We start from the raw sequence: 24,570 nt of genomic DNA, 5'->3' as shown, positions 1-24,570 counted from the left end.
TTTGAATACTAAATTTCCATAAAAAAACATCAGACCACACCCCTTTGTTTTTAAAACATACCGTAATGTCACCAGTAGCCGTTCCTCAGGAGGAATCGCACGACGGAGCTGTGTGTCCTGTCTCCGGATGGATTGTTGGACACGAGCAAGCAAATCCATGAAACTTTCGTGGGACATCCGGATATAATCATTAAATTTCTCCGGGTTTGCACGTAGCTCGCTGTAGAGGGTGTGGTATGCCCCACGGCTCTCCCGGAGTTCAACAATCGGATGTATCCACATACGCCGCCGTCTTCGCTGCCTCTCTCTCTTCCTTTGTTCATGGCAAGCAACTGCATACGCCTGAGCCATCGCGATGTCCAAATCCAAGTTGAAGTGAAAACTCTTCCAGCGCAGATCCATGGTCACGAGAAGAATCAAGCAAATGTGAAGAATACTGTAGACAAGGTCTATATATATTAACATACCACACCCACAATGAAGTCCCATTGGTCTTGTGTGTTGTTGAATGGTTGTATTTTCTTTTTTGTGGGGTTTTTCCAAAATCTGTAAAAAAACGCAAACGCACAAAAAACGCATACAAACGCGCAAAAACGCTGCGTTTTTTTCCTGCATGCGCATTAAAATGCTGGAAAAAAACGCAGCGTTTGTATGCATTTGTATGCGTTTTTTTAATGCGTTTTTTTGCGGGAAAAACGCGCTGCAAAAAAAAGCAAGTGTGAAACTAGCCTAAGGCCACGTTCCCACGGTGAGGTTTTGGTTAGTTTTTGACGCTGTAAACCGTACCTCCTTACAGCTCCAGCAAAGTGGATGGGATTTATAGAGATCTCATGGCCGCCGTGCTTCTTATTAATGCAGCGTAAACTGACCTGTGGTGTTTCATATCCGCGACGTGTCCATGTCTCTCGTGGGCACGCGGAGTTTTCTGTGCAGATTTTCTCCATTTGCATTAGGTGCGTAAATGACGCAAGTGAAAAATGCTCAGGTGTTTTATGTGCGTTTATGAGGCGGAAGCGTATCAAGAACAAATGTAATCCGCACCTTAGTATAGCAATAACGTTTTGTCAAATACCAGGAAGAGTGAAAAACAAACCAGCGTTAACACGAACAAGAGACAAAAAACACAGTCAAAAATACAAATAAAAGGCTTGTAAAAATGTACTTAACTAATAGGTGCAGAAATTCTACATCATAAACCGCACCAAAGCGCATGGTGGGAACGTGGCCTTCCAGAATCTGCCTCATGCCTCTGCCATCAATGCAGGTTGATGCTTTCCCCGTCAGGTGATTTCTCCAAACCCCTCACATTTATTACACCAGTTACCTCAGCAAGCAGAGCTGCCGCAATTCATACTGAGCGACATAGCGCCCTGTCCCGACACAGCGCGCGGTGAGAACGTGCAGTTACACCTACCGGGCAGCAGGCGGCAGTGCAGAAGCTACATTTCAGCAGCCGCGAACAAAAGAAGGAGGAGCCAGCGGTGGTGCCCGGCGTCAGGCTCGCCTCATCCATTCGCCGCTGTCAGACTGTAGCTCCGGCCGGTGCACAGACAGCCTGGCAGCTGCTCTCATCCCTCCCATCACATTCATGCAGACATCACCGGAGCAGAGCCCCAGACGCGGGAGCCGGCATTCTGCAGGCTGGTGATGCTGAAGCATCTCCCCCTACTGCCGGCTGCTGATGCCACTGTGTGACCCAGGCAGCCTGTACGAGTCAGCGCCCGCATCCTTTCATATGTGAATGCCCATCCAAGTTCCCTTCCAGCAGCCCCCAGTGCGACATCCACACCCTACAGCAGACGAGGCGCAGACAGGCAGGACGTCGCGATGAAGCAGGCGCTCATGGAGGTGATGAGGATGAACCGCATCTGCAGGATGGTGCTGGTCACCTGCTTGGGATCCTTCGTCCTGGTCATCTTCTATTTCCAAAGTATGTTGCACCCAGGTAAGAGGCGTCACCCCGTCCCCTGCCAGGCTGGTGTATGGGCACCCTTGAGTTTCTGCGCCCGCTGGTTGTAGGGCTCGCTGTATGGCTTGGGAGCTTCCTACATGTCCTGTGTCGCCTTATTATTATTATTATTATATACTATTTCATTCCATGAGAGTTTCTGATTTTCGCTGTGCCAGCAGATATAATAAAGCTTGTGGCTCAAATACCAACATTTCTTCATTTTCTCAATGTCCCAGCTCAGGCTTTGACTTCTGCACTTCTCACGTTTGTACAATGGAAGAAATGTTCTGTTTCCCGGGGCCAGAAACTTTTTATAGTCACGTTGCTGACTGTGACACAGAGGTTTAAAAGATTTCGTAATTCTGTGAGATAGGAAAGTTCACATAAAAACCCATTTGGTCAGCTGCAAAATTTCACCTATAACTTGTGAGACCCTCCTATGCCACCCGGCTGGCATGTCATTGGCATACCCAGGTAAAAAAACAGGATTGGTATTGTCACTTTTTTTTTCTTTATCCACTCTTATATTAAATTCTGATAGTGTCCTAATATTCAATGTTCTGATGGAACGTTCTCTCCAGTACTGGCTGGTGGGTTCTGTATGGGATGTCTGGTATCAGTGGTCCGTGTACACAGCAGTGTGCTGGACTGGAGAGTCCGTTCTGGATATCGGGGGCTTGTAGAGTGACCTTCGAAGCCCATTGTGTTCATGAAGCATCTGATTGCCTTGTGTCAGCTAATTATGGAGGCCGTGTGCTGCTCAGCTTTCATTAATTGTTTGATAATGTCTGGACACGTAACACTGTTTAATGTGCGCTCCCTTTAAATCTGGATCATTCTGGGTTATCTACGTCCTTCTGATAGTTCATCCCTGGAAACTGATTAATTGAGCATGAGTGGCATGACAACTTGGTTTTTCAGTAATGCCGAAGTTCACTCTTTTACCATTTTGTAGCTAAAGTTTATAGAAAATACTTTGGACATGTTGATTTTCAAGTCCTTATCTATTATCTAGAGCCATTCAATAAACAATTTGAAAGGAAGACACTGACTGCTAACATCTATTCATTGTACCGATGTATAGAAAAAAAGTTATATATGCTTACACACATATACACATACATAATACATACACACATATACACATACATAATACATACACACATATACACATACATAATACATACACATATACACATACATACCATAATACATACACACATATACACATACATAATACATACACATATACACATACATACCGTAATACATACACACATATACTCATACGTAATACATACACATATACACACATACATAATACATACACATATACACATACATACCGTAATACATACACACATATACTCATACGTAATACATACACATATACACACATACATAATACATACATAATACATACACACATACAGTATACACATACATAATATATACATTACACACATATATACATACACACATATACACATACATAATACATACACACATAGACACATACATAAGACATACATATACACATACACACACATACATAATACATACACACATATACACATACATAATACATACACACATACAGTATACACATACATAATATATACATTACACACATATATACATACACACATAAACACATACATAATACATACACACATACAGTATACACATACATAATATATACATTACACACATATATACATACACACATATACACATACATAATACATACACATAGACACATACATTATACATATACACATACACACACATACATAATACATACACACATATACACATACATAATACATACACACATACAGTATACACATACATAATATATACATTACACACATATATACATACACACATATACACATACATAATACATACACACATAGACACATACATAATACATATACACATACACACACATACATAATACATACACACATATACACATGCATAATACATACACACATATACACATACATAATACATACACACATATACACATACATACCGTAATACATACACACATATTCACATACACACATATACACATACATAACACATATACACATACATAATACATACACACATATACACATACATAACACATATACACATACATACCGTAATACATACACACATATACACATACATAATACATACACACATATACACATACATAACACATATACACATACATACCGTAATACATACACACATATACACATACACACATATACACATACATAATACATACACACTTATACACATACATACCGTAATACATACACACATATACACATACATACCGTAATACATACACACATACACACATAGACACATACATAATACATGCACACATATACACATACACACATATACATAATACATACACACATAATACATACACATATATACACATACATACCGTAATACATACACAAATATACACATACATACCGTAATACATACACACATATACACATACATAATACATACACATACATAATACATACACACACTGTACATAATACATACATACACACATATACACATACACACATATATACATACACACATATACACATACACATGTGCATAATCAATAGATGTTACAAGTCTGTTTCTTTCTTTCAGATTGGTTTTTAAAAAGTTTATTCAATGGCTCTCTACAGGTCTGTAATGACAGTGCTGATCCGTCTCATGCCAGACGCCAGTAGCACCTGATTGAGCCCTTTAACTCTAATAGGGGTCTACCTGGGGTTTCTGCCCAAAAGGTGTGTGGAGTCTTGTTTTGGAGTTGCTGGGGCACAGTACTGTATACACCGCATTTGATGAAGAACGTCTTTCTAATGAGAAAACAAGCTCTATATGTAAGTCAGTGGTTGGCGCAGGAGACTGCTTCTACAAGTTACAAGAAGAAATAAGTATCGCTCACGTAGCACCACTCATTTCCATGTAATCGTCAGGTTGTGAAACTTATACATGTACCAAGTATATGTTATTGTTACATTTTTCAGAAACTGTTATGAATTGATCACTTGTCAAGTAGGTATTGAATCCGTCCTTACTGATCCATGAATTTATATGTATTGGGTTTGCAGTCTTTGACTATTGCTTTGCTCTCGGGATTACGAGTAAGTGCCTAGTACAGTAATCTGAGCTCACGCTTCTTGTTGGTGCTGAGTGATTTGCACATCACTCCATTATTGCTTCTTGACAGTAGTCTATATAGCAGATTGGACAAGAAAATGCCCAGAGCAAGGTAATGGTGCAGTAAGTGCTAGAGCCATTTGTTACAGTCGGGGTTAGTCTCAGCCGCCTGTAATGGACATGCTAACCTTGGGGTGAGTTCTCGTGTATGCTGTGACACATGAGCACACTTGAAAGGGACGCATTGCTAGCTAGTGGATTCCATATAGTTCTATGTAGAGCAGCTGATGAACAATCTTATTTGGCTAAAAGTCATAAATTTACCATGTAACTTACAGTGCACCTCATTAAGACTGGCATCATCCTCTAAGTAGCAGTGCCAATATATCATACATCAGTTATTATTATTATTATTATTATTATTATTTATTTATATAGTATCATTGGTTCCATGGTGCTGTACATGAGAGGAGGTTACATACAAATTACAGACATCACTTATAGTAAAAAAACTTACAATGACAGACTGATACAGAGAGGAGAGGACCCTACCCTTTCAGGCTTACATGCTACAGGATGGTGGGGAAGGAGACAGTAGGTTGATGGGCTGCAGCAGCTTCGCTGTTGGTTGAGGTGATATCTCCAGTAGTGGTGAGGAAGTAGCGGGGTCATTGCAGGCTGTAAGCTTTCTTGAAGAGGTGGGTTTTCAGGTTCCATCTGAAGGATCCGAGTGTGGTTGATAGCCGGACGTGTTGGGGCAATGAATTCCAGAGGATGGGGGCTATTCGGGAGAAGTCTTGGAGGCGGTTGGGTGAGGAGTGAATAAGTGTGGAGGAGAGAAGGAGGTCTTGGGATGACCAGAGATTACGTGAGGGAAGGTATCGGGAGATTAGTTCAGAGACATATGGGGGAGACAGGTTATAGATGGCCTTGTAGGTCAGTATTAGTAATTTGAACTGGATACGCTGAGTTAATGGAAGCCAGTGAAGAGATTTGCAGAGGGGAGAAGTGGAGGAGTAGCAAGGAGAGAGATGGATTAGTCGGGCAGCAGAGTTAAGGATGGATTGGAGAGGTGCGAGGGTGTTAGGGAGTTATATTGTGTAAGGGTTTGTGGCGGTATGTAAGAAGGGACACAACAATAGACACATTATGACTTAGCATGGACTTAATGGAACAGTTTGACCTACAGCATTCAATCAATAGACCCTTTTTTTCTACTTGAAAATATACTGTACTTGAAATATGGCTTATAATAAGATTTAAAAAGAAATTCTAAATATTTGCACAGCGGTTTCTCTAACGGCTCATCCAGACGTTTGAATCTATCACATACAAGAAAAACGACCTCATGAGTTTGAGTGTCATCACTTTTCCTCATACGTGGGTGGAGGAAAAAAATGTTTCTCAGCCTTCTCCTTTCTGAAAGTCCATGGATGACATCAGAGTGCAGTCTGGGTTTTTTTTTCAGGGACCTATTGACTTGTATTGCCAATTTTGATCCAACCCCCAGATCAAAATCAGACATGCCTCCACGATTTTCCATGCTCAGTCCACAAAAGATTGCAGATATGTGAATATTCTATGGAGCGAGTCACATATCACAGGTATCAGTGCTATCCATGAGAACCCCAAATAGCACTTGTACATGGAAAACTGGCGTCTGAATGAAGTCTAAGTCCTCATTCAGACGCCCAACTTTCATGTTCGTTTTCTATTCATTTCTTTCAAGGATTGAACAAGTACCCATGCACTGATAGTAAAAATGGGCACACGGACCATGCACTGATAGTAAAAATGGTCACACGGACCATGCACTAATAGTAAAAATGGTCACACGGACCATGCACTGATAGTAAAAATGGTCACATGGTCCATGCACTGATAGTAAAAATGGTCACATGGTCCATGCACTGGTATTAAAAATGGGCACACGGACCATGCACTGGCATTAAAAATGTGCACACGGACCATGCACTGATAGTAAAAATGGTCACACGGACCATGCACTGATAGTAAAAATGGTCAAACGGACCATACACTGATAGTAAAAATGGTCACACGGACCATGCACTGATAGTAAAAATGGTCACACGGACCATGCACTGATAGTAAAAATGGTCACACGGACCATACACTGATAGTAAAAATGGGCACATGGTCCATGCACTGATATTAAAAATGGGCACATGGTCCATGCACTGGTATTAAAAATGGGCACACGGACCATGCACTGATAGTAAAAATGGGCACACGGGCCATGCACTGATAGTAAAAATGGGCACACGGGCCATGCACTGATAGTAAAAATGGGCACACGGACCATGCACTGATAGTAAAAATGGGCACACGGACCATGCACTGATAGTAAAAATGGGCACACGGGCCATGCACTGATAGTAAAAATGGGCACACGGGCCATGCACTGATAGTAAAAATGGTCACACGGACCATGCACTGATAGTAAAAGTGGGCACACGGACCATGCACTGATAGTAAAAATGGGCACACGGGCCATGCACTGATAGTAAAAATGGGCACACGGGCCATGCACTGATAGTAAAAATGGTCACACGGACCATGCACTGATAGTAAAAGTGGGCACATGGTCCATGCACTGGTATTAAAAATGGGCACACGGACCATGCACTGATAGTAAAAATGGGCACACGGACCATGCACTGATAGTAAAAATGGGCACACGGACCATGCACTGATAGTAAAAATGGGCAAACGGACCATGCACTGATAGTAAAAATGGGCACACGGACCATGCACTGATAGTAAAAATGGGCACACGGACCATGCACTGATAGTAAAAAATGGGCACACGGACCATACACTGATGGTATAAACGGGCACAGATATGACTCACTGATACAAAACACCGATGAAACCAGTTCCATTTATTTCACATATGTTTAAAAACGGATGTGTGACTGAGTCCTAACTCTCATAGATTTGAACAAGGAGAAAGTAATGTACGTGTACGGCCACCTCTCCATTCAGTTTCTACCTGGACATGGTGGCTGTGTCATTTGATTAAGTGATACTTTGTGGTTCCTAGCAGATGTGTTTTTGCCAAATTGAATATATAAAAAAATTCAATGGTATAGTCACACTGAGTTTTTCTTGAGTTTTTGAAGCAGAAACTCAGTTTCCGCGCCAAAAACTCAGCAAAAAGACTTATGCTAGGTTGCTACAGTATGTTGTGTTTTTTGTTGTTGTTTTTTCCTAAGGCAAATCCTGCTCTCTAGGCAGTAAGAAACGTGCCTAAAAGAAGCAAGTTTTGTTTAGTTTTTGTTGCATGTTTGTTAGGGGGCGATTGTCTCTTGTGCTTGCTGATAACGGTTAGTGCATGATCAAAAATTGGATTTTATGTCATCAGATTTTGGCACCAAAAACACAGCAAAACCTGATGGCTGCTTTTTTTCAGCATTTTTTCTTAGTGTTTGTCCGGGATCACACATGCGAGAAACACGGCCGAGTCTCGCATATTATTACCCCGCACTGCCGCCGGCATTCGGGAGCGGAGCGTGCGGCTCCATATATTGCTATGCGGCCGCATGCTCCGATCCTGAGTGCCAGCGGCAGTGCCGGGTATTAACATGTGAGACTCAGCCGTATCCCTCGCATGTGTGATTCCGACCTTTCAATGAGTGAAAAATGTTGAAAAAACAATGAGAGTAGTGACATTCTCCATTTGGCAGAAACCAAGGTATTGCACAAAATACTGAGGATACAAAAAACCAATGTGTGTGCATGAGATTTCTGAGATCTCATAGACTTTGCTGGTACTGTAAAACGAAGCTGAAAATTTACATTAAAAAAAGCATAAAAAACGCAAAGCCTTAGTGTGTACATACCTTAACAGAAAAAAAAGGAGGTAAAAGATGTTTTTAGGCAGCCCTTGGGCTATTTAATGGCGACATTCTTCTTCTCATTTAGAGGGTGTTGAACACGTACCCTAAACTAATTGAATCAAATCCAGTTCCAGTGTTTCTACTTCATTGCATTCTCTGTACAGCTCTGCAGAATATGTTGGCACTCTATAAATACCGAGTAATGAATAATATAGATACTTTACACGTGACTGCATAATTTCAGGGATCCGTGATCTGCGCTGGGCCTAGAGAATAAGGAAGACATGGAAATTCTTACAAAGTTGTATTCTCTTGAGTGATGAATATCACTCGGCCTCACTTCATTGCTTTTTGCTGGAGCATACAATTCAAACAAATGTTTGCTAAAGACCAGGGTAAAGTGCATGAGATTATGTACGTACATCCCCATACTTTATTCTGAAATCTTTATATGTCGAAATGGGCACAATACCCCATTTAAAAAATTGATCCATACTATCCTGTATACCGTTCTGTATACTATACAAATCTGATACACAAGGTTCACATGATAAGAGATGACATTTCATAGGTTTCCGAGCTTCTAGCATTTTTCCAGCAGTTTGGGTATATTCCAGCATGTGGTGAATTTAAGAGTGGTGCTTCTAATGTAAGGTCCCCGCACCCAGTCTTATATTCAATTTTCAGCGCCATTACGTCTTGTGGCGCCATCTTGTGAGCGCAGCTTCTGACTGGCCGGAAGTCAGAGGTTATGTCACAAGCTATCAATGCAAGTCTGGGAGCCAGAACGAGGAGTGATCCGGCAGGTCACAAGCTGCTTGAGACCGGCGGTGATATAAGGTGAAGATGGCGTCAGGTGAGTATAAGTGTAGGGTCAGAGTCCTTAGATTAGAAGCACCACTCCAGCTACTCCAAATGTTACCAACCTATCACATTTGTACCATATGGGCGTTCCTGCTCCAATTTGCCAGATTGTTTTGATTAGTTATATAATTCATATAGTAATTATTAGAGTTTGCGTTGATAGATGCGCAACACCCAGTCCATCAAGTACAGCCGTAATTTCTGGCTGGCCAAAGGGAGTTGCGAGAGCCGCCTCTTACCTGACGACTTTTCTTTTGGTTAGCAAGGCCTGGTGCAACATTAGGCTGGATGTTGTCCGGAAGGAGGCAGTTTTCGCAGCTTTCCTCCGGAAGCCACAGATTACGTGACCAATGGACCTGGTCCTGCAAATCGATTCACACTAACTCTAGTTTTTATACAAGAAACTCTGTTTCTCAGCAGATTATATCATTTAGGCAACCAATATGGCCGCACTTACTGTGATTGAAATTGTAAAAATGGCCGTTACAACTGAATAGAATAATACTTTATCAGTCTCTATGAAACTGAATAAAACCCTAATTAACTGTATTCTAATATACCAATATATATCTAATATTACATTTTGTGTCCCAATCCTTCTAAGACAAGACAAGGTTTAGAGCCGTTGAGCAAATCTCACTATTTCCCTCCCCCACGTCAAGCAGCTAAATTGTTAAATTCACAAAACAGAGCTTTCCTCATTGGATGTGTGGCAGTAGGCACTTATAATGGGGGACTGTACAGCTGCCTCTTTGACAAGGGTTAATGTTATACAACCCCTTTTTCTGGCAGGGGGCTGATTAATCACCACCCACCATGTCTCTCAATAAGAGCCGAGGCCTTTTATTGTATTTTCTGCATAAAAAGAAGGCCAGTCTGTTATCGAGATGATGAATATATAGAAAATAGTAGAAGGTGAACTGAAAGGTGCTGATTATCCGGTGTAAATCAGTATGAATGTATGATAATTCAGGAGAAAGGGGAGTGAAGAGTCGCCGAGGTTGGATTTTACATAAGCCTCTTCACTAAACACGTCACAGTGATAAAGTAGCAAAAATCAAAAGAAAAGCTTATAAATTATTTTATGCAGCAAATCCATCACTGCCTTCACTGAAAAGAACTGTTAGATGCAATGTAATTAGAGTTAAAAATAATTACCGTACATTAGATTTGTTTTCGGGCAATTGTATTGGAATTTAATTCTATTCTTCCATTACATAATATAAAGCAATTTACAGTAAAATATCTTTAATACGACCACCCAAAATGCATTTCAAAATGGTCTTCTGCAAGGGTGGTCCTCTCAAAAATATAGTCACTAGGCATCACATATAAAAAAGCACCTAGATCTTTGGTTAGAGACACTATATGTACAGTCGTTATTTTATTGCCGAATAAAGCCAAATGTTTAGATTTATGATTTAGTTCTATGTATTTTTGATATTCTATCTCTTAATGTTAAAATTAACCTACCCTTAAAATTATAGACTGTTCATGTCTTTGTCCGTGGGCAAACTTACAAAATCAGCAAGAGATCAAATACTTATTTCCTTCAATGCGTGTGTGTATATATATATATATATATATATATATATACTATAGACACATGTATTATATATTTATTTATATATACGGTGTGTGTGTACATATATAAGGCTGTGTGCACACGCTGCGGATTTTGCTGCGGTTCCGCAGCGGTTTTGGCCGCTGCGGACCCGCAGCAGTTTCTGCTGCGGTGTACAGTACAATGATTCCCTATGGGAATCAAAAACCGCAGTGCAGACGGTGCGGAATTTTCCGCGCGGATTATCTGCGGTTTTCAATCCGCAGAAAGAATTGACATGTCAATTCTTTCTGCGGATTCTCCTGCGGTTTGCCATCTCCTCCATTGAGGAGATGAAAAACCGCAGGGCAAAACCGCAGAGCAATCCGCAGGTAAAACCGCAGGCTGTGTGCACACAGCCTAATAGTCCTAGGTCATTTAATTTAATTGTAGTGTGTCCTGTTTAATGGCTCTGGTCAAGGATTATCACGTCAACTAGTAAAATGCTTAGTTTGTTTTTCCCAGTGGTGAGTGAAGTGATTCCTAATTATTTTCTATTTTATTTCACCTTAACAAATAAAAATGCAGTAGAAAGAACCTTCAAAGGGTTGCATCATTTTAAAGGGTAAAATTGCAAAAGTGTTTGTAAAAACAAACAACTTTGTGATTTACTAAAAATCCTCTCCATTCTCAAGAAATTAGGGATTTTCCCTTTGTTTTACTACTCGTTGTCTAATTTATTGTTCTGTGCTACAGTCTATAATCAGTAGGTTGTCTTTTCGGCAAGTAGCACAGCACATATAAGCTCTTTGCTATAGAGTCTGTAAGCGCTGGTCTGAATCTTCCTGGAACACAGTATCTGTGTGGCTTTAGTGCAACTGTGCTCCTCCGATGCTGCAGAGGTGACACTACCTCTGCTTGCATTATGCAGTTTCGGCCAACGGCACAACCACGCCACTGGCCCTAACTGTTAGTCAGGAGTGCAACACACCTCGGCAAGCTGAAAGCCGGGAGGCACTCCTGTTCATCATAAGACATCTTTTTTAAAGGGAACCTGACAGCTGATACATGATGTCTGATCCATGCAGCATGTATCGGACTGACTGGTATGATTAGTCCTATATGTTTAGGCATCAGTGTTTCAGATAAAAGCGTAGTTTATTAGCTACCTGAAACCTAACCGCACAGGAGGCTAGTGAGTCAGGCAGGGAGGACCCGGGCAGCTTCTCCTCGCCTGCTTCCCTGGAGTGACAGGTCTCCCCTGCATGCATGTATAGAGAAAAACCTATCATTCAAGGGGGTGGCCAGGAGAAGCTGCTGGGGACCCACCTGTTCAACTAGTCTCCCATGCAACTCTGTCCTCAACGGCTATTAAAGGGAATGTGTCATGTAAAATAACCTTATATCTGCAGGATAAAAGCGTATTATGCAGGTTAATAGCGTTCTGACTCCCTGCAATACCCACATCTAGAGCCCCACTGCCGGGAGGAAATTAACTTTATTGTTGGCCGCTATCAGTCAGTGTAGGGTTACAGCCGCCACTATCTATACACTGAGTGGTGACTGAAACCATGCTGGCAGTACCCCTATGACTGATAGGGCAAGGCTGCCTTGACGAATAAAGTTAATTTCCTCCCGACAGCGGGGTTCTCAGTGTGGGCGCCACACGCTGTAGGAACGCGGTTAACCTACAGTGATTCAGAGTTAGGCTGTTCACACATTGCGTTTTTGCTGCATTTCTTTCCGCTGCCAAAACATGCTCTCCTGGCATTAGGGAAACTACGTACACCAAGCAGGTTTTGCTAAGTTTTTATTGCTGCGTTTTTATTGTTGCAATTTTGTTGTCTCGTGCATGTTGATAGAGTTTAGTGGTCCAAAAAAAAGCATGATTTAACTTCCTTAGGTTTTTTTCACCAAAACTGTTACCTACGTTTTTTGCTGTGTTTTTGCATTTACCCATTGTTTCCTATGTGTGAAAAATCGCTGCAAATACGCTGAAAGACGTGACATGCTGCAGTTAGCAAAAAACGCAGCAGTTTTCCAAATCAGTCAGGAAAATAAAACCAATATGTGTGCATGAGAGTTCTGAAATCTCATGGACTTTGCTGGTACTGTAAAACACAGCTTAAAATTTGCATTAAAAAAACCCTGCAAAAACTCAACGTGTGAACATAGCCTAAAATTGAATTTGTCAGCAGGTTTTTGCTACCTCATCTGAGAGTAGCCTGATGTAGGCAAAGAAAGCTGAATCCAACAATGTATCACTTAGATTACTGGGTGCAGGGGTTCTCACACAGTTTTTAGAATTAGCAATACATCAATAAAGCAGAGCTGAGAGAGCTGCCCCCGCCCTCACCAGGCTCTGTATATACAATGTCCATAGACAGTGAGCTGCTTATCACAGTAGGGGGTATTGCCAGATCAGGGGGCTGCTGTGACCCATCAGTGATAAGCTACTGTTGCTAAAACAATCATTGTAAGCAAACAAGACCTGGAGCTTGGTAGAGAGGCATCTCTGAAAACTCTCTTTTGCCCCCTACAACATGCTTTCTTCAGATTACATAACAAAACATGCTGACAGATCTCCATTAACCATGCATGACTGAAATCATGCAGCCACTGCCAGATATTTGCTGCCCGTGGCATAGCTGTCTGGTTCCCTTTAAGATAAAAAAAGCAAATCTAGTATATTTACTGTGGTGTTACAACTTCAGCAACTAAAGCTAAGTGTTATCACATCATCACCTTACCACTCTAATAATGTATATTTATGCATTATATAATTGGTTTTAGCTTCTGCACCTCATAAACCGTGAAAACATTTGGCCAAAGGTTTTAAGAGATTTGTTCAACTGAACGATAGCTCATAAATACAAAAAAAATTGGTCATATTTAGGGAAGTTCAGGTACCAGGACTTGACCCTGTAAAATGGTCATAGTAAGCAGCCGCTGCCGAGTCTCACACTGCCCTCCGCGAGACCCGGCTGCTGTGAACTGAGGTGATGTCATTAAGGTTACCTCAGTTCACAGCAGCTGGTTCTCGGAGAGTACAGCAGCGTGAGTGCCGTAATGAGCTGTGATGTCACTCATCATCATTTCAGCTCTTGAGCTGCCCTCGTGACACACGTCACCTGTGAACTGAGGTAACCTTACTGATGTCACCTCAGTTCACAGCGGCCAGGTCTCGTGGAGGGCAGTGTGAGCCCCTTCAATGGCCCCTGCTCCAGTCCCTGTCTGTGGAGCTTCCTTCTCTTAATGGGGCTGCAAACACAGGACCACGCAGAAAGGGATCGTCTTGGGACCTCAATGTGGGCTACTGTGACCCTGCGTAGGTTTTTTTGTAATGGGTGAAAGAGGGAAATTGTTGGAAAGTTTTTGTCAAATAAAGGACTTTTGTGTGTGTTTATTTCTTTTGACTACTGGTGTAGTATTGGGGGTGTCTGACAGACGCCTCTCCATTACTAACCCGATCCTATGGGTGCATTTGCACTGAATGAATATCGTGAATGAGCTTTCCTAGGAATGCTTGTTTCCTGGTAATCGTCCAGTCTAGATGGGCTGCTGATCACCCAACAAAGAAAACTCTCATTGGGTGAATTGATTTTAAAGCTTGCCTAAAAATGATCGTTCTCGGGTGCACATCATCCTGTGTAAACCGGCCGAAGAACTATGATGTCCTATGTACACTGAACGATTGTATTAATTGCATGCACACTAGTTCTGTGCACATTGAAGTGTGATTGCCCAGTCTAAACAGGCTATTATGTGACTGGCAGTCAGCAAAATTGTAGCCGATTAACACTGCAAATCTGAAAGTGTAAACCCATAAGCTAATGCGTATGGCCACGTTTTAGGATCGGTCGTATTGTTTCCTAACACAAGTCTTCCTGACAAAATAGTCTTCACAGTGGTTTGTTTGACCATAATTTGGCTACTTACTTGTAAAAATTGGAGATTACATCATATGATGTAGGGAGAGTGAAATACCCCAAATTCTCCAACTTTAGCTCCCTCTATGTTGTTTACGCAGAGGTCCAGTTCTTCCTTTTTCTATGTAAAGAGTAACATGGCATAAATAGATAAAATATCATGTTGGCAGTTTCTTTGTGTTTTGATCTAGCTTGTTCTCCATAGATCTTCTGTTTTCAGTGCTAGTAAGTAGGTGTCAGCAAGTGTCATTTCAGCATTTTTCTGCATTTTAATAAAGCAACCTTACTTATCAGAAATGACGGACAAGATATTGATGTCTCTGCAGTTTTTCTTCGAGTTTATTAACATGATCATAGAGCTATTGTAGGTGTCCAGGGCAATAAATAGCAATATTGGCTCAGTGCATCTGTCTTACTTTCCGAAAAATAAATTGCATTGCTCTTAATCAGTTCTGCTTGCTGAGTGATGACGGCTAGACATCTGCACCGTGCATCGCTTCCTGTAATGACTACAGGGCACTTCCAAACTGCACAGACTGCTAGGAGGCCAAGTGAACTAATAATTAGCTTTGTTGTCACTAAACATAATTATGTTTGCCTAATGAAATTTACTGTGCTGTTGTCACGTTTAATAACTGTGGCCCGATTCTTCTTATTACAGGCAATCTGGTATGGCAAATTTAATAAATCCGAAATGCACAGTAATGAAACTGGTCAGGTGTGAATTTGGCGATGCACAGATTGATGGCCGCAGTGTAGTGCCATCTGAGACATGAGAGTCCATGTAGAGTGAGGTCTAGCAGGATGGAGGAATTTATGATCATTATGCCGTTTGTGAAGACTATGTAGAGTATACGGGAAATCCTGTTATATTATGCACAATGAGGAAAGATTTTCTTTATCATTATTCTTTACTAGCTCCACGGGGAAATTATTGTTATAACTAAGGAACCTTGTACCAGAGCCTTGTCTAGAGAGATTGCTTTTTCTATAGCGGCAGTGTGCCTCTTCTAGGAAATGCTAAGATGTAAGATAGATGGAGAGCAAGGAATTGGGGACGAGTGGGCTCTACCGCATGTAACAATTTTTTTGTATATCCGATTATAGCAATATTGTAATATGTTCTAGTTATCTAAAAGTGTATACTAAATATCCCACATTAGTCCAGACTGTATCCTTCCAATTTGTAGGTTGAAAATGGTAAAAGGAAAACGTAATGATGTAGGACAAGATGGACATTTACCGTATATTTTATTTTCATCCTAGCCCAATATCCCTACCTGAATGCTTAGGTCAATAAAGATCTACATCTAATTAGGTTAAGGGCTTGTCACACTAAGCGATATTGCTAGCAATATCGCTATAACGTCACTGGTTTTTGTGACGTTATAGCGATATTGCTAGCGATATCGCTATGTCTGATACCGCCGTCCGCTCCCCCGCTGGTTAGCGCTGATCGCGCGAGAACGTCCTGGACCGTTTCTCGTCGTCAGCTTCCTGCTGGGCTTCCTGCTGTGGAGACGAGCGACGCGTGGGCGGGAGGACGTCAGGATCGCCTTGTCTGACAGGTAAGTAACGACCCCCGACCGCTGCTATGTCGCTGGTGAGATCTGTCTGTGTGGCAGCTCACTAGCGACCACTTAGCGATGCACCAGCGATCCTGACCGCGTCATATCGCTGGTCGGGATCGCTGGTGCATCGCTAGGTGTGACAGTACCTTAATGCACAAACTGACCATGGGTCTCTCAATTAGTGCATGACAGCTTAATTTTACTTCTATAAGGTTGTTGTTCAGGTCGGAAGACCTGCGGCCAGTCGGTGCACTGTGGTCCATGATTGTTTTGAGGTCCACTAACTTGTGCATTAGCCCTAAGATATAATTTTATTTATAATTTATTTTTTAATGGCAGAATAAAGTAAACTTAAATGAGCTTCAAAGACAGTATCGGTACATCATGAATGCACTTAGGAGATAGGTATTAGGACCCTGGAACACTAGAGCAGCCCTCTGATACTCATTGCTTGACATAACAAATGTCATGTGAGCCACAGCGCCGACATCTCTAGAATGGTACAAGTGCTGGAGGTGAATATCTTTTTACTTTTATTTTACAAGGGGAACGACTTCATTTATAAATTGTTTGTCCAGGAAGTGGACAACCCCTTTTAAAGAGGCACTCATGTTACTCTCCTACTTCCCCCTCACTTTCTTCTCCTGATAAGAAGCTGCTATGGACAGTCCTCCAAAATCACAAGCTGCAGGTTGGGCCCCCATCATTCACATTTTACACAGCAATCCTCCTAACCACTCTCACTGATCCAAGCTTTGTGCTTGTTCAGAAGCCGCGTTAGCTGTATGTGCAAATATAGTAATAACAGTGTAGATTTCATTGCAAGCACTGACAATACCATCAATTTGTCCCAGTAGAGTATTTTGTCTACGGTATTCAAATATGCAAACAAATTGTACAACATGAGAACTTGTAAATGTGAATTTGGTTTTCTAGAACGGAATCCTGCCCTTATAATTGGTTTCCACCTCTATTCTACTCTACTAATTGTGGGGGCATCACAACACATTAGGAGACCCCAATCAGAGGACAATAAAACATCCAGACTCCTTATCTATGAACTGGTCCAATATTTATGTTTCTTCCTCTCCCATAATGATAGTTCTGCTTCATGTCACTTGTCTTATCTATTGCATTTTTTCTCTGCTGTGTTGTGCATAAATATGTGACTCTTCAGATTTTGTATTAGTCTAGCCTGATGAAGAGATCTGCGTAGTCTCGAAAGCTTGCAATGTGTTACCATCTTTTCAGTTAGCCATTAAAAGGTATCAACCACTGAGGACTCTCAATTCTGAATATTTTTCTATCTACTGGATAACACGGTACAAAGATATATATCTTTTCTGTATCGTCTCTACTCAGGTGCTTTGATGTGGTGTGACGGGTCTGTGGCCCCGTTTTCTAGCTCTCGTGACTGTGTTGTATGAGAAGGCAGCAGGATGAAGGTATCTTGCAGTGCAATTGATATTGAATAATCAGATTGAAATCGTATCTATAGAAGCAATGTATATTGGACTCATTAATGCTTAGACTCTGTATGCTTACTTTATCTAATGCCATTGTCTTTGGTTAGCCATTGATGGAGCAGATCCATTCAAGCCAATAGAAAGATGGAGCCAGTAATAGCCACAGCGTTCAGCAGAAGCCACTCTCTGTGTGAATGGAAAAGTGATGCCTCGGGGGTAAACAAGGCAAATCTGCTGACGAGCCATCTTACCCAACATACACAATAAGCTAGTACACAGTTTCCCCACCCGTTTTATTAAAGGTTGACTTCTTGGAATATTCATGCAGACAGTTTATTTTTAACCCATTGCAGTACAATATTTCAGATTGAAGCATGACTATTCAAACTTGCCAGGCCCATAGTATTACAAGCCTCAATGTCCAAGAATCGGAAAGAAGAAAAATAAATTCTTAAACCTCTCAACATATTTGTTAAAAATTAGCGACGGCAAATTCTGTGAATACGTAAAGGGAAGAAATCTTAAAAGGATGGTCCAAAAGCCAAAGTACATTTAATTTTAAATCCCGATCTATTTAGCTCCATAATCTAAACTATTTTCTAATATACTTGCATTAAAAATCCTCTACTGTTTCTTCACTGGACTATCTAACTGCTATTCTATTTTTTTCCCCTCCGTCCTTTTTGATGATGCTTCGTTTGAGAATCACACTGCGTTCTGGGAACTCAAACGAAGAGTCATCAGGGGGCAGAGGCTGTGGTCACCGTCATTCTGAGGGAGACTGATGGACAGTCCTGTACATGAGTGGTATGATCCACACTCAGTCAAATTGTTCTAGGTCAGCATAAGGTTATTGTACAAAAACACACTAATTGCCTAAGGCAAATGGAGATCCCTATTAAGGACCCTACAGTAAAACGTAACTTTTAATTTTAACTTATGAAGAGACACACACATTTAGAAACACATATTCTGGTAAGAAATTAAGGGTTTGTCCCAATTATTCATATAAAGTGCTGGTGCTTAATTAGTTACACAATCAGGTTTGCTATTCTATTTATTATATATACGGTACTTATTTTGATCCTCCACACACAAATATTGAAATCAAGCAAAACTACCTACTGTTGCTCTCGTGCGAGTTAATAGATTAAGCGTGGCCTCAGCTATTTATCCTTCTTATAGCACAACCTCTATAGGTGTACCACTTCAATGCACTACACCAGTATATGCTATTTAAAATTTAACAGCTGTTAACTTCCCTGACAAGTTTCGCCTTGCGGCGTCATCAGGCGAATGTGGCTATAATGAGCTGTCATAGCATATACTGGTGCATTGAAGTGGTGCACCTGTAGAGGATAGTTGCATTAGGTTGTGCTATAAGAAGGTTAAATAGATGGTTTAACCTAATATCTTGCAAGAGAGTAACAGTAGATAGTTTTGCCTAATTCCAACTGACCTGACTTTTGTGTGTGGAGGATCAAAATAATAAAATATATATATATATATATATATATATATATATATACAGTGCCTACAAGTAGTATTCAACCCCCTGCAGATTTAGCAGGTTTACACATTCGGAATTAACTTGGCATTGTGACATTTGGACTGTAGATCAGCCTGGAAGTGTGAAATGCACTGCAGCAAAAAAGAATGTTATTTCTTTGTTTAATTTTTTTTTAAATTGTGAAAAGTTTATTCAGAGGGTCATTTATTATTCAACCCCTCAAACCACCAGAATTCTGTTTGGTTCCCCTAAAGTATTAAGAAGTATTTCAGGCACAAAGAACAATGAGCTTCACATGTTTGGATTAATTATCTCTTTTTCCAGCCTTTTCTGACTATTTAAGACCCTCCCCAAACTTGTGAACAGCACTCATACATGGTCAACATGGGAAAGACAAAGGAGCATTCCAAGGCCATCAGAGACAAGATCGTGGAGGGTCACAAGGCTGGCAAGGGGTACAAAACCCTTTCCAAGGAGTTGGGCCTACCTGTCTCCACTGTTGGGAGCATCATCCGGAAGTGGAAGGCTTATGGAACTACTGTTAGCCTTCCACGGCCTGGACAGCCTTTGAAAGTTTCCTCCCGTGCCGAGGCCAGGCTTGTCCGAAGAGTCAAGGCTAACCCAAGGACAACAAGGAAGGAGCTCCGGGAAGATCTCATGGCAGTGGGGACATTGGTTTCAGTCAATACCATAAGTAACGTACTCCACCGCAATGGTCTCCGTTCCAGACGAGCCCGTAAGGTACATTTTACTTTCAAAGCGTCATGTCAAGGCTCGTCTACAGTTTGCTCATGATCACTTGGAGGACTCTGAGACAGACTGGTTCAAGGTTCTCTGGTCTGTTGAGACCAAGATGGAGATCTTTGGTGCCAACCACACGCGTGACGTTTGGAGACTGGATGGCACTGCATACGACCCCAAGAATACCATCCCTACAGTCAAGCATGGTGGTGGCAGCATCATGCTGTGGGGCTGTTTCTCAGCCAAGGGGCCTGGCCATCTGGTCCGCATCCATGGGAAGATGGATAGCACGGCCTACTTGGAGATTTTGGCCAAGAACCTCCGCTCCTCCATCAAGGATCTTAAGATGGGTCGTCATTTCATCTTTCAACAAGACAACGACCCAAAGCACACAGCCAAGAAAACCAAGGCCTGGTTCAAGAGGCAAAAAATCAAGGTGTTGGAGTGGCCTAGACAGTCTCCTGACCTTAACCCAATTGAAAACTTGTGGAAGGAGCTCAAGATTAAAGTCCACATGAGACACCCAAAGAACCTAGATAACTTGGAGAAGATCTGCATGGAGGAGTGGGCCAAGATAACTCCAGAGACCTGTGCCGGCCTGATCAGGTCTTATAAAAGACGATTATTAGCTGTAATTGCAAACAAGGGTTATTCCACAAAATATTAAACCTAGGGGTTGAATAATAATTGACCCACACTTGTATGTTTAAAATTTATTAAAATTTAACTGAGCAACATAACTTTTTGGTTTGTAAGATTTATGCATCTGTTAATAAATCCTGCTCTTGTGTGAAGTTTGAAGGCTCTAACTTATTTGCATCTTATCAAACCTGCTAAATCTGCAGGGGGTTGAATACTACTTGTAGGCACTGTATATATATATATATATATATATATTAGCAAACCTGATTCTGTAACTAATTAAGCACCAGCACTTTATGTAAATAATTGGGACAAATCCTTAATTTCTCACCAGAATATGTGTTTCGCTAGAAGAGAGGGGGTTATGTTAGTTATATAATATTGTAAAGCTTTAAAACAATATAGCAGTTATTGCTCTAATGGAAGACTGGGGAAATTTAACATGATATCACATAACCAATAGTGATGAGCAAGTGTGCTCGTTACTCGAGTTTTCCAAGCATGCTCGGGTGATCTCCGTGTATTTGGGTGTGCTCTTAGATTATCTTTGTGTGTCTGTGGCTGCTAGGCAGCCTGAACACATGTGGGGATTCCCTAACAAACAGGCAATCCTCACAAGTATTCAGGCTGTTTAGCAGCTGCAAATCATGCAGCAACACAAACATAATCTACGAGCATGCCCAAAACACTCGGAGAACCCCTAGGCATGCTTTGAAAACTCGAGTAATGAGCACACTCGCTCATCACTAATAACTAACTAGTATGACAGAGAAATGGAGACTTTGAAAATCAATAAAAACCATTTTATTTTCTCTTTATTCTATGATGAGTTATGCAGTACAGTAGCGGGGGTGGACAAACCACTGTTGATTTAGGAAGCCAGTTAGACTTCTCTAGGATTTTTTTTTCGATCCTTTAATAGCTTCCTGTCTATCATGCAGTACAGTGCTCTTATCGCAACCTTTCATCCCGGCAAAGCCCTAAGGAATAATTCATCTTAAATCATATGAACTGGTGACGTGGCATTTTATCTCAAGACCTGTTTTATGAATGGGTAGTGTGACGTTGACAAGACTATTACTATTTAAAGTTGTGCAAGAGTCTACCAAACAGATGATACAGCTGGTCTAATATAGAATACCGTGAGGTTCGCACTTTAGTGGGAGTTACTGTAACAAGACATTGGTGTCTACAATAGCCTGAAAACATAATGCTAAATCTGCGGTTTACCATGTCAAAAACAGTTTTTATTTAACAGCACTGCAGTGAGATTTCTTTTAGTTTCTCTCCTAATCCGGTTCTGCATGGCTTCTCCTTTGAGTTCTATGTTGAGGCGTGTAGCTATTTACTTGGGTTGAAGAAGCTGCCCTTACCAATCTTCATATCAAAAGCCCTTTGCCAGGCTATTCTACGGGATGCCTTTATTTAACTATAAAGCCTATACAAAGAAGGAAAGTCTCAATTTTCCATAAGCTTTTCAAGCGTGCTGAGTTGACCACAAACCCGCAAGCTTTAGACATAGGGAGGTCTATATTGATCTGCATGTGCCTGTGGAGCATGCAAATAGCTTTGATTTCCTAACAACATATGTTATTGTAACTATAGAATTTTCTAAGATTTTCTGGTTCAGTAGCGCTAAGAATTAGAGTTGAGCGATACCGTCCGATACTTCAAAGTATCGTATCGGATGGTATCGGCCGATCTTTAAAAAAAGTATCGGTATCGCCGATTCCGATACCGGAAGTCCCATTCAAGTCTATGGGACTTCCGGTATCGGAATAAGAAAAACCCTTTCCTGCCCTTGTACAGCCTCTCTGGGGTCTGTACGGGCCTTTCGGGGGGCTGTGCCGGCCTGCCAGGGGGTCTGTGCAGGCTCCGGTGGTCTGTGCCGGCCTGCCGGTGGTCTGTGCAGGCTCCGGGGGGCTGTGCCGGCCTGCCGGGGGGCTGTGCCGGCCTGCCGGTGGTCTGTGCAGGCTCCGGGGGTCTGTGCAGGCATCGTCCGATGGGACTACAAGTCCCATCGGGCGATGCCTGCTACCATGACAGTGATTGACACATTAGCCAATGATGGGACAGTAGTAGTCCCATCATCCGGCTAATGTGTTAAATGTAAAAAAAAAAAAATTACATGCTACATACATACAACATGCATACTACATACATGCTACATTCATACTACATACTACATACATGCTACATTCATACTACATAAATACTACATGCAACATACATACTACATATATACTACATGCATGCTACATACATACTGCATGCTACATACATACCACATATATACTACATACATACTACATGCATGCTACATGCATGCTACATGCTACATACATAACACATATATACTACATGCATGCTACATACATACTACATACTACATATATACTACATGCATGCTACATACATACTGCATGCTACATGCATGCTACATACATACTACATATATACTACATGCATGCTACATACATACTACATGCTACATACATACTACATATATACTACATGCATGCTACATACATACTACATGCTACATACATACATATATACTACATGCATGCTACATACTACATGCTACATACATACTACATATATACTACATGCATGCTACATACATACTACATGCATGCTACATACATACTACATGCTACATACATACCACATATATACTACATACATACAATACATTCATACAATACATACATAGACATACAGTACATATAACATAGAGTAACATACTTACCAATACTTGTCACATTGTTCCCCGAAGCCATTGTCTTTTCCGGGATAAATATTAACATAACAAACCACAAAAATACTCACCCACGATCCGAAGCAGTCCACGAGTGTGTCCCACGACGATCTTGGGTAGAGAACTGCAGCATCAGATGATGCTGCCGTTCTCTACGGGCTGCAGGAATCCAATGACGGAAGGTAGGTATCCTTCCGCACTGTATTCCTCCGCCACTTAAAAAAAAAAAGTCCCTAGTCTCACTTTATGCCATTGCTGTGTGGGAATTTCCCACACAGCAATGGCATAAAGTGAGACTAGGGACTTTTTTTTTTTAAGTGGCGGAGGAATACAGTGCGGAAGGATACCTACCTTCCGTCATTGGATTCCTGCAGCCCGTAGAGAACGGCAGCATCATCTGATGCTGCAGTTCTCTACCCAAGATCGTCGTGGGACACACTCGTGGACTGCTTCGGATCGTGGGTGAGTATTTTTGTAGTTTGTTATGTTAATATTTATCCCGGAAAAGACAATGGCTTCGGGGAACAATGTGACAAGTATTGGTAAGTA

The 24,570-nt window shown here is 41.3% G+C and overlaps 1 protein-coding gene across 2 annotated transcripts in view; it reads left to right on the top strand.

Annotated features, from left to right (window-relative positions):
• Window positions 1–1,464: 1,464 nt before the first annotated feature.
• Window positions 1,465–24,570, top strand: part of CHST11 (carbohydrate sulfotransferase 11) — a 257,191-nt gene continuing 234,085 nt past the window's right edge. Inside the window, exon 1 of one of the 2 annotated variants that reach the window (XM_073575134.1) lies at window positions 1,465–1,930. In XM_073575134.1, coding sequence (XP_073431235.1) covers window positions 1,828–1,930 — 103 coding nt within the window. In that variant the 5' untranslated portion in view covers window positions 1,465–1,827. Of the gene's footprint in view, window positions 1,946–24,570 lie in introns of both variants that reach the window. The other variant, XM_073575133.1, reaches the window with a different exon arrangement.

This window comes from Dendrobates tinctorius, unplaced genomic scaffold (assembly GCF_039654945.1).
Source record: "Dendrobates tinctorius isolate UK_male_01 unplaced genomic scaffold, ASM3965494v1 ptg000043l, whole genome shotgun sequence".
NCBI lineage: Eukaryota > Metazoa > Chordata > Amphibia > Anura > Dendrobatidae > Dendrobates > Dendrobates tinctorius.
The sequence above is the reverse complement of the archived record's forward strand: the minus strand, read 5'-3'. Positions and strand labels throughout refer to the sequence as shown.